The 12,358-nt window shown below is 31.8% G+C and overlaps 1 protein-coding gene across 8 annotated transcripts in view; it reads left to right on the top strand.

Moving 5' to 3' along the window:
* Positions 1–12,358, top strand: part of LOC129953325 (muscle calcium channel subunit alpha-1) — a 61,716-nt gene that overhangs the window by 39,952 nt on the left and 9,406 nt on the right. For 5 of the 8 annotated variants that reach the window (XM_056066414.1, XM_056066416.1, XM_056066415.1 and 2 more), the window contains exons 22-29: positions 605–1,076; positions 1,188–1,271; positions 3,129–3,203; positions 5,976–6,164; positions 6,248–6,502; positions 6,591–7,250; positions 7,907–8,304; positions 11,372–12,358. The exon at positions 11,372–12,358 is cut by the window's right edge and continues 716 nt beyond it. In XM_056066414.1, the coding sequence (XP_055922389.1) occupies positions 605–1,076; positions 1,188–1,271; positions 3,129–3,203; positions 5,976–6,164; positions 6,248–6,502; positions 6,591–7,250; positions 7,907–8,304; positions 11,372–12,358 (3,120 nt within the window). Of the gene's footprint in view, positions 1–604; positions 1,077–1,187; positions 1,338–3,128; positions 3,204–5,975; positions 6,165–6,247; positions 6,503–6,590; positions 7,251–7,906; positions 8,305–8,616; positions 8,658–11,371 lie in introns of all 8 variants that reach the window. The other 3 variants (XM_056066420.1, XM_056066419.1, XM_056066418.1) reach the window with 3 other exon arrangements.

Genomic DNA, 12,358 nt, shown 5'->3' with positions numbered 1-12,358 from the left:
AGATTTTGTAATCTAACTAATGGTAATTAAGTAGGTATACTTAAGTTGAATCTTTGATAAAAATTCAATTGAAAACTTTTTTTTTAGAAAAAACCGGAAACTTACAAAAACTAACAACCTTAAAAAATAGTAGCAAATAGATTTTGTAATCCAACTAATGGTAATAGGTAGTCTTTGGTAGAATTTTTGATAAAAATTCAACTGAAAACTTTTTTTTAGAAAAAACACGAAACCTACAGAAACAACAAAAAACTGATAAGAACTCTTGGACTCAAGTACTAGGAGAACAAGGAAACATATTAATTTCAAAAATTTTTTCTCAAACAAAATGTTGTTATAAATTTTGTATTAATGTTGTAAGCAAGATAAATCGACAGACGGGATGAGAAGTTATCAGTGTGGGTCGTATCCCAGTCTCTTTTTCAGTCATTATTTCAGATTTAATGTACCGAATTTCATACAAATCTAGGAATTGAAATACATTAAAAATAAACACATAGGCGGATTTATATCAACTTGCTGCCTTTTTTTTCAATTTTATAATCTTTATTATTGATTAAAGAGACGAAGCAGAAATTCTTGAAAAAAATTCTTTCACTTACAGACTTCTTTATGTATCCATCGATTCAAACGAAGAGGATAAGGGCCCTATACACAATTTCCGACCAATTGTCGCCGCATACTATATTATTTACATTATCATCATAGCATTTTTTATGGTTAACATATTCGTCGGTTTTGTTATTGTTACATTCCAAAATGAGGGCGAACAAGAATATAAAAATTGTGAGCTCGACAAAAATCAAAGGAACTGCATTGAATTTGCCCTAAAAGCGAAGCCCGTCCGACGCTACATACCCAAACATGGAATTCAGTATAAAGTCTGGTGGTTTGTCACATCGGCCTCATTCGAATATACTATATTTATTTTAATTATGATAAATACAATAACATTGGCAATGAAATTCTACGAACAACCACCCTGGTATACGGATTTGCTGGATGCACTCAATATGATGTTTACGGCAGTTTTTGCACTAGAATTCGTATTCAAATTGGCTGCATTTCGATTCAAGGTATGAGTTTTTTTGTATTTTTTTTAAAAAGAATTGAATTTTATACAATTATTGTTTTTGTAAACATTAAAAAAAAAAACATTATTTTTTCTGTATCCCGAATATCTGCAGAATTACTTTGGAGATGCTTGGAATGTATTTGATTTCATAATCGTTCTGGGTAGTTTTATTGATATTGTCTATTCGGAGATAAAAGTAAGCAAAGGTCTGCAATCAGATACTACTGGGGCCGAAAGTGGTGCTGGAGGAGCCGCGAATAAAGTTTGTACTGATTTTCAATACAGTAATATGATATATTTATGATTTGCATTGTTTTACTTCGTGCTCCTCGATGTACAAAAGAAAAAACAAAAATCTTTCGCTCGAAACAAAGAAGCTAGAAAGCAAATCTGTTAACAATTTTTTTTTCAACATTTTCTTGCATGTTTTGATGAATAGCCGTATTTTTTCACCTTCAATATTGAACACTAGAATTGATGTATATATACATACATCCTGTATATTTTAAATTGAAAACAAATACGAAAAAGATACACTAATACAAACGCACAAATTTATCAGGTCCGTAACTTTTCGAACTTTGTTCAAAAATATCTTCCGCCTTAAACCTGTGATCCCTGGTTGAATTCAAAATATTTTTTTGGAGACTTTCTAAGAACTAATGATCTGGGAATTTGTAGTAATTTTTGGGCTCCTTAGCTTGAGGAAATAAAAATTAGTTTCACAAAACGTTACACAAAAATATTTATTAAAAAAGCAGATACTTTTGGAGAATTATTAAACCAAGGAAAATTTAAAATATGTGATGGTGGGATAATTAAAAACTTTATTTGTACTGTTATTCCAGCTATTGTTTAAAAATTACTTTCACCTTAGAAAAGCAAACAACAAAAAACTAAATATTAGGCGTTGATGAATGGTTTTTGGCCTTAGTGTTTTGTGCGACAAAATTTTTGTGTTGACGATTTGATATTGACCTGGAGATTTTATTAACTTGATGAAATTTAAAAAAATTATCGAAGATGGATTTTTTGTTCGCTTTAAGTGCTCTTAGTTAAATTTAAGATTATGCATTCACCTCACAATTTAAAGTTCAAAATAAAATTTACATGGGAAACAATTATACCCGATGATTTGAAAAAGGAATTAAAAAAATACTTTTCGATGAAAGATCATATAGTTTGAAAAAAATACCAATTTCGTCATTATATTCCGAATTATTTGTTTCTTGCATGGCAAAAATCATTTTGTCATGACGTAATTCCCAGCAAATGACAAATTATAGGTTTTTTCATAAAGTTAATGAAGTCCTCAAGGTTTTGGTATAAATATTCAATATCAAATCTTGGATGCAAACATTTTTTCCACATATTCCAAACATTTGTAATGGTCATATTTAGTTTTTGTTATACGCGTCGTAGTGTTTCAAGCTTGATGCTCTGTTCGGAAATTTTAGGTTTAATTGTATTTCGATATTGACAACAACTACATATCAGAGGCATCCCATACATGCATATGTATAGGGTTTATCCATTTGAATACACCTACACCAAGAGCTTTAACGGAATTCAATTTGTTTACTTAAGCTTAGATTTGTTATTTAAGAAAAAAATTGTTTTAAAAATTTAATGATGTGCGTTTGTATTATGTTAATGTTTATACGATAAAAGAAAATTCATAAGCATTTTGTTTGCATTATTTTTTAAGATAAAAGCATGCCGGTCAAATTGATATTTTTAAATAAATGGTCTCTCTAAATGTTTAATGTTTCATATATAGAAAATTTAATAAGTAAACGTAAGTAAATTCGTAAAAAAATACAAAAATACAAACAACGATCACCGCTACACTTTCGCCACAGCAAAATCTGATTAAAAACTTAATTTTAATAAATTTATTTTCAAAAATAAATTCGAAAAAACAAAGAAATCACTACCAACTAAAAAAGGGTGATTGCTCAAAATTTAATAAACTTGTTTTTCAATTTTTTTTTACTATACCTCCCCCACATTTCATCATTCATTTTGTATCAAACAAAAAAAAACATTAAAGTCACTCACTCCAGATCATAAGAATAAACATCACGCAAGTTTAGATAACATCGAAGACCTCACAAAAAACAAAAAAGTAAGTCGGAGATTGTTATTACAAAAAATAAAAAGTGGCTTTTCAAAGAAATATAAAGATTTAATTTTTGAAATTATTACCTTAATTTGTGACTCACAGTGTTTCTTTTTTCTTCATAATGCTTTTTTGATTTTCGTTTTTGTGAAAAGCATGTTCTTGTTGTTTTCATTGAATTTAGTTACGCAAAATTTTAAACTATATTAAAAATGTACAGCAATTACAATTACAATGTTAGTTACTAAGCTAAAGAATTTTTGCTGAGCTCAAATGTTTAGTTATATATTGACTTTCAAGTTTCTGACATTTCATATTAAATAAGGGACGTTCCCTACTTATAGGTCTTAACTGAGAAAGACGTTCAAATGCAGCAGTTTGAATGAAAGAGAATTTATATTGTTAACTAACAACTTTTTTAAAATTAAGCTCTCAAAAACACGTTTAAAGTTTTACGCCAAATTCGCTTTTTATTTTATAGCTTTTATCTTAGAGTTTTTGTGAATTCATTAATTTTCTGATATCAAGTGAATACTCAAACTTATGTTGTCGAGTGAGAAGAGTAAAGGTGAACAACTTAAATTTTCAATAGCGGATGTAACTTTATTTAACTTTTGAAAGGGTGTAGAAGTTAAAATGGTAATATGCGTACAATATTTGTGTACAAATGTGAAGTAATAATGAAAGGCCCTTTTCCGTATCTTTTATATTTTGATTATTGACGATCTAAATTGTGTAGAAAAATTTTAATAGAGTGATTTATGGAACATTTTAATTCTGAGATTTTTTTTTGGAAACTGCTCCTACCACCTTAACGGGGACAGTTCGGCTTCTCTTGTTGTTTTCTTCTCCACAGTGATGTCAGATCATATATATATTATTTCCATTGCAGTATTTGAAGTTATTGCTTTGAGTATAGGGATTATGTTTAAATACAATAATTAACTCCTGATAAAAAGCAATTTTGTATTTTAGAAGAACTTGCTTTCGAGTACTTGAAAAAAAATTATTAAATCACTTCTTTTGGTATAGTGTTTTTTGTTAGGTTTCATGCCTAAAAACGCAATGCTAGAACTAGAACTAGAATGCTAAGCACAGTCCTTTTTTATTTTGTTAAAAATATCCTCAGCTCTAGGAAAAAAAGACTGAACATCTCGATATTCTCGGTATGTGCATCACCAACCACCTCTTGTTTAACAATCAGATACCCGATGTCGTCAAAATGCCGCAAGGTGTTTAGGTTTCCTTAGGCGATGCAAGAAATGTTTCACACCTTCTGACCTGGCTGTTATCTACAAGTCTTATAAACGTCCGAAGCTTGAGTATAACTTCCATCTCTGGGCTGGTGCTCTTGCAACTTACTTAAGCCTCTTGGACAGTATTCAAAAAAGAGCTTTTAAAATGATTGGTGACATTAACATCATCAACTCGTTTAAATCACTCGAACATCGACGCAAAGGCAAGAAGCCTCACCCTTTTTTACCGTTATTTTAACGACTTATGCTCTAGTGAAATAGTCAGTTGCATTCCTTCTTTTAAACAGTTCAATCGTAATACTCGCGCTTCTAGGAATGCTCTTCAGTATGCCCTCGAGCCCAACTTTGGCAGCACTATCAAATGTAGAGATTCGTTCTTTAGCCGTACTACGTGAATGTAGAATGCCTTACCACACTCTGTCTTTCCTAGTCATTCCAATATTGAGGAGTTCAAAACCAATGTGCATCGTCATCTCCTTTTAAACCCTCTCTCCTCTTCCTAGGGCTCACACTGTGCCTCTGCATAATAAGGGTATTAATATCCCCTTGAGTGTGTGCTTATTATAAAAAAAACATATTCAACCGTAATACCCGTTCTTCTAAGAATGCTCATCACTTTACATTGAAGCCCAACTTTGGACGTACTGTTAAGTATAGGGATTCTTTCTTTGGTCGCACTACACGAATGTGGAACGCTTTACAATGCTTAATATTTTCCACTAATTACAAAAAAAAATAAAATTCTGTTAGGTGTCATTTAAATGATTGTATCTACATTATTATTATATTAATTTTGCTATTTCAAAATATGTTTAAAGGGGACTTCTAGCTTTTTAAATCTGTCCTTATATTTTTGTAAACTTACTGTTAAAATATAATCGCGAATCATTCAACATATTATTTTAAGTCGAGTCTGAACTTATTTATTTTGTTTCGCTCTCATTTCTGGAACTTTATGCCCTGGGAAGTAATTTTGTTACGTGAAAAATATCTTTATAATTATAATTTTTAGTAACATTGATTTTTCATAACAGCTAAAATATCTTTAGAAAAAATTGAAAAATAATATTTGCATTATAAATAACGTGTACTTATTGAATAACACTTTAAAAAAATAGTGTCCATTAGACGGACCCTCATTAAAATACGCATTGCATTTTTCGTAATAAATAACTTCTTCTAGTTTAAATTTTAATTAATTTCTTAAAGCTGACAAAAATAATCTTGTTTAATTTTTAATAACACATAAAGTTTTATTTATTTAACACAAAATCTATAGACTATTTAAAATAAATCTAGTGCTAGTTGTGCTTGATTTTTCTATTTAAACAAACTTTTTTAAATACTTAATAATTTTCACAACATTTCTTAAAACTAAAAAAAAAATACTTAAATACTTTTTAGTTTCCTAAATAAAAAAAAATATTCTTTCTTTTTTACAAAAACAAACAAATAAAACCAAAACAACACAAATTTTCTGGGATTTTTTATATTTACCTACAACAAAACACTACGGGAACAGTCTGGATCGAATTTAATTTCGATAAATTTCTTTCGACTATTTCGTGTGATGCGTTTGGTTAAGCTTCTTAGCAAAGGCGAAGGTATCCGAACACTTCTCTGGACATTTATAAAATCATTTCAAGCGCTGCCCTACGTAGCCCTATTGATTGTCATGTTATTCTTTATTTATGCTGTTATTGGTATGCAGGTATGAACTTTTCAAAAAAAATACAATATGTTTTTAAAATATAAAACAAAACACACAAAAACACCCAAAAACCTTAAACAAAGGTTTTTGGAAAAATAGCTTTAAACGATGACTCAGCCATCACAAGGAACAACAATTTTCAAACATTCCCGCAAGCTGTTTTAGTTCTATTCCGTTCGGCAACTGGAGAAGCATGGCAGGACATTATGATGGATTGTTCTGTTCGGCCGGATATCGTCGTATGCGATGCGAAATCGGATGACAGTACCAATAAGAATTGCGGATCTAATATTGCCTTTCCGTATTTCATATCGTTTTATGTCCTCTGTTCGTTTCTGGTGAGTTTTGTATTCTTATTTTATTTTTTCATTTCAATATAGAAGACTATCAAAGTCAATATGGGTAATAAATCATTTTCGAGCTTAGATCATTAATTTATTTGTCGCGGTCATCATGGACAATTTTGACTATTTGACACGGGATTGGTCAATTCTCGGGCCACATCATTTGGACGAATTTATTCGCCTATGGAGCGAATATGACCCCGATGCCAAGGGTCGCATCAAACATCTCGATGTTGTGACGTTGCTAAGAAAAATATCACCACCATTAGGCTTTGGCAAGCTATGTCCCCATCGAATGGCATGCAAACGTTTGGTCTCAATGAATATGCCTTTAAATAGTGATGGAACTGTGTTGTTCAATGCCACACTGTTTGCTGTTGTCCGGACGTCGTTGAGTATCAAGACCGATGGTAATATCGATGATGCTAATTCAGAGTTACGGGCAGTCATTAAACAAATATGGAAACGTACAAGTCCTAAGTTGTTAGACCAAGTTGTCCCGCCACCAGGCAATGACGATGAAGTTACTGTTGGCAAATTCTATGCCACTTATTTGATTCAGGATTATTTTAGACGCTTTAAAAAACGCAAAGAGCAAGAAGGCAAAGAGGGACAAGATAGTAATAATACGGTTAGCTTGCAAGCTGGATTGAGGACACTTCATGATGCTGGACCGGCCTTGAAGCGTGCGATTTCAGGAAATCTTGATGAGTTACTCGAAGAACCTGAACCCATGCATAGAGTAAGTTTTATCTTCTGTTGTTCGGAATGTAACCTTAATTGTTTATTAATTGAAAGCTCCCATATGTGTGTATAATCTCCTCCAATAACTGTAATATGATTTTGACGGAGAAATTTTCTATTTTAAATTCAGAGAAGAATACCGTACACCTATTCAATGTAATTTACTTCAGTCAACTTATTTTAACTTGTCTTTGAATGGACGTAAATTGATTTACAATAACGGGTTCTTTAGTCATTTGACTTAACCCTACGCTAAGCTAGCTCAAATCAAATTTATTCAACTTTCTTTAAAACCTATTCAGAAATTATTTTACGTAAATGGATATTTCTTCTGTGTAATTAAGTCCGCTAATTAAGTTTGGAGTCAAAATTAAAAAATTGGAACCTAGCTTTTAGGTTTACCTGAAGAATTTTCCCCGGTATATCCTCCTTATTCCTTAAATATTTTCCTAAAGCTCTGTGTTTAAACTTTAAACATGTTAAGGGTATTGATAAGCCCTTGAGTGTTTGTTAATTGATTTCAAAAAAAATTATTAAATCGTCAACACTCTGCTTAACTCTGATAATATTAGAAGCTTGAATTATCAACATAAAGTTTAAGGTTTTGAATGTATTTTAATGATGTTGTGTTGTTATTGTGCCTGACTTTTGCAGCGTAACCACACACTGTTTGGAAGCGTTTGGTCTTCATTGCGCCGCCATGGAACAGGACCATTTGTTCGAAATCGCAAATCACAAGGCAACGGCGGCGGCGGCGGGAACAATGGCCTTCAATTGCCCAATTCGATATCCAACGATCAGTTGTACAGTTCGATGCATCGAAGCGTTGCCGATGGCATAAATCACATTACAAAAACAATCATGCAGACCCGAGTTGGAAGCGGTCCTTTGGGTTACAATACTGAGCTTAGTGGTAGCGGAGAGCTGCGGACATTCAGCGAAAGCATTCCGATGAGGCCATTGATGATGAAAAATGGCAGCAGTAGTGGTGGCCTTTTGGGTGGTAATCCGGATGGAGGCAGTTCGAATCCACTAAGCAGTCAGTCATACGAGTAAGTACCAAATTGTTTTCAAACGAAACAACGTTGTTTTATTCAAAAATACTCTATAAAACGAATTTGTGTTTTCCGGGGGGGAGACCCCAAAGGCAATGAGCAAAAACCCACCTTTCCTGGAATATATACGTATATATGTGTCGAAGATAAACATTTAGGGATTATATTTTCTAGGCCAACAAAAACTCTACTTACGAGACTTCATTTCAATTTGATTTTTAAAATTTATTATTTAAGATTTTTAAGTTTTTTTTGTCGATTTATTTTAATTTCTTTTACTCGATGTAAAACATACAATTTTCCTTTCAGCAAATCAAATCGTGGTATCTTATTACATCCTTATTATAACGGTAAGAGAAATATATAGAAGGCCGACAGGTATTAGGAGTTGTTTTTTGTTTTGTTTTTTCTTTCAAAACAAAACCAAAATTTTAATACTTAACTAATCATAATCTGATTTTTTTCGAATTTTTTTCCTAAACAAAGTAAAAAATTCTCGTTAACATTAATTTGTAAGGAATTTCCTTTTTTAATTTATAAATTTCATTTCGTTCGTTTTTACTTAGATTTTAATTTTGTTTTGTGAAGTGAATGGCGGTATAGTATTTGTTTTTGCTTTCACTAACAGACGTTATTTTATTTATGTATTTTTTTTTAATATTCACATTTCACTATTCATTTTCACAGAATTTTAAGTACGCTAACTTTGAGTTATGCACAATTTAATACAACTACAAATTTTATCTAAATAAACATAAGCATATACAATATTATTTTTTTTTATTTAACAACCAAAGAATTGCCTGCCAGAATAAAGATTAGGATTAATTTTTATCCTCCATGTACATAATATAGGTACATAAATCTGCAAAATACCGTGGCTAAAAATAAATTAAGTTATCTGGATTCGCTTCCCTTGAAGAGTTAGTACTGCTTTTTTTTAAAACATTTTAGAGGAGTTCACATTTTCTTTATGTCTTAAGGTTGAATTTCATATTTTTTGGTTTTCTTCTAACTTCTTTGAAAAACTTTGTCTCAAGACTATGTTTGTTCTTAAAGAAATTGGGTTGTGTTGGTTGTTGTTTATTTCATTTACTCAGTTTTACATTATTTTTATAAAAAGTAGGAGTGTTTTATTAATGCAATTTTTTTTATTGATTTACGACTCAATTTTTAAAATTTAATAAACAAGAGAGCTCTAAGAATTTGCAGATGCTCATCAAATTCCGATATTGACAGTATTTTTCTATAAATATAAACCTCGTAGAATGCAAAACTGCATTAAGTCTGCTGCCACTTAAGCGTAACACCAGCACAATTTCACTATCCATGGGTGCCTTTTGCATCAAGGAAACTTAATAGCTTTTAGTTCTTGGTATGTGCATTATGGACCATTATTTGTGGAGTGATCAAATCTTTGATGAAACCGAAAATGCTTTTAAAATGTTTAGGTTTGTTCTTTCGTGTTGAGTTTCTCTTACAGAATTCAAAGGAGTGTTCTTAAAAGGATACTCGTAAGTGATCGTTGTCTAATGGAATATTTTCTGTAATTATTTACTGATATTTTTATAAACAAAGCTAATAGTTTTTCAATTTCTTTCCTAAACAAATTCAAACGCATACAGATAAGCACAAGGTGTGCATTGTTTAAAGTTTAGGTCCAAAATTAAGAAAGTCGGACAAGTTTTAATTTTTTTAAATTTCGATTAAAAATAAAGTTTCCATGTCCTTCTTGTAGGTAAATCTGCAAAGTAAATTTCCTTACAGTTTATTTACAAATGAATGGCCCTTTTTTCTTCTTTGGAGTTCTGTTTGGCTTATGAAAACTTTTCCAGTACTCCATTTATATAAAGTTCTATTAAAATATCCTCCAAGCTATTTCAATTGTCATAAGTAAACGAGGTTCGAAGCATTTCGATTTTTCATTTAAACTCTTATCTAGTATACTATGGGGATTATTGAGATCAATGAAATGCTTCCCGAGAGTTTCGTTAAATTTAAGCCCAATGATGGTTAAATTCAGGGATTAACCAGATAACCACTGGCAAAGTGCTACCCTAGGATTTGCAAAGGTATTCTATGAAAGAAAAAATAAATAATTATTTTTTTAGGGAGATTGTAACAATTTTATTTTAAGGCCTTCTTACATTTTAATTATTGAGAAAAGACTTCTCTCTTTAGGTTTCTCTTCTTGAGCTGAAGTAGACTCGTCTGGTTATAAACTTTTAACTTTTAAATTAAAAAATCTCAAACTTTCGGCCGGGCGGCTGTTGCATGTTGTTTCAAGAAAGAAAGTAGTTATTGAATTTTAAGAGTCGTTGCAAAAAGGTACCTAAAGAAAGTTTTTTTTTTTTAAATCATAAGGCAGTTTTGTTTGCTCCTTTTTGTTTCTAAACACTCACCTAACACCAAACTTTTTAAAACTTTTTCCACACCACTTACACATTAGTTTTCTCTAATTTCTTCTAAATGCTCTTATAAATTCTTCTTTTCCTTTAAATTTAATTTGTAATTGACACAGATACTATCGACTAAAAACGATATAGTAAAATATAGATTTTAAGTTTACAATGTATGAAAATGAAAATATTTATATTTCGAACTCTATAGTTTCAACTTTTTTTATTATTGGTAATGCAATTACTTTACACACGATAAACTGATTTATCTAAATAGATACTTACTTATAGTAATTTGTATACATATTTTGCATTTCAACTATAAATATTATGATACAACAAAACTAAATTTTAATATTCGTCTTATTTGAATTCAAATTTTGGTATTTTGTTTTTATTAATTAATATTTTAATTTTGTATTATTTTCTTTGAAAAAAAATAAATTTCCCCAAACTTTGTTCATAATAATTGCAATAACTGCTTAAAAGTATTTAACATATTACATACCCTATTTCCCGTAAATATTATTTTCTATGTAAGTGATTTAGAAACCGAAAGAAAAACAATTAAAATAATAGTTCAAAGAAAAAACTAATTATTTTATAAAAAAAAGTAAAGATAGAAATAGACAGCAAAATGGTTTTTTGTTTTAATTACATTTTAGAATGAGAGAAGGACTTGTAACGTCCTCATCGTCCTCATCAGAGAATGAAGACGAACCGGATTTAGCATCATTTTACTACTATTCAAATCACCACCACCATGACCAGAATCAACAACAACAACTCTACCAACAACAACACTATCATCATCACCACCACCACACCAAAGAGCATCATCAAAATCATTTACATTCCAAACATCGACTTCAGGAACAACACCACCAAGACCATAGAAATCTCCCAAATGAGTCCAGTGCGGAGCATCACGAACTTCTGTTACCCAATTCAATTTCCGAGTCTGTGCAGCAGGAAGACCTTAGCATTCCCATGCAAGTGCTTCATCATCGTTGTTCAATATGGAGTCCGAATTCCACATCGAAGGAGTTTCACGTGCTGCCTACATCAACCGCACTAGCTGCTACTCCGATGACATTGGACGATCCAAATTGGAAATTCTTCGATGACGATGAAGTGGCCGATGATGCTCGACCATCCGTAGTTTTAGACGATCAACAATTAGCAGGATCATCAGCTGCAGGTGCTGCTCCATGTTCAATGAGTCGTGTAAGACGCAGCCAAATAAGTTCAATCTCAACAACTACCACGACGTTGTCCCCGTTGTCCCTATCACCACCATTTTCGGCAACTTTGACAAATCTGCCAGTGTCAGCTGGCGTCACAAAGCGCTATGCGCCCATGATGACCTCACTTAAGAAGGACAGCTTAAGCGATGAACTAATCCCACCGACTCCTCCTCCAAGTCGTTTCTCGAATCGCCTCCTCGATATTTGCGGCAATTACAATCGTAGTAGTGGTGGCGATGATTGCGCCTTCGGGCTTCTTACCGATGAAGCCATTGTTCCGTTTGTGGGACGCAATGGTAGCGTTGAGGACTCAGATGGAGCTGGTTCAGTTATAACAACCATGACACAATCTACAACCTTGGATAACCAAAGTGGATCGATCGCTGGGCAATGCATAACGCCCTT

Source organism: Eupeodes corollae, chromosome X (assembly GCF_945859685.1).
Source record: "Eupeodes corollae chromosome X, idEupCoro1.1, whole genome shotgun sequence".
Lineage (NCBI taxonomy): Eukaryota > Metazoa > Arthropoda > Insecta > Diptera > Syrphidae > Eupeodes > Eupeodes corollae.
This window is presented reverse-complemented; position numbering and strand designations above follow the sequence as displayed.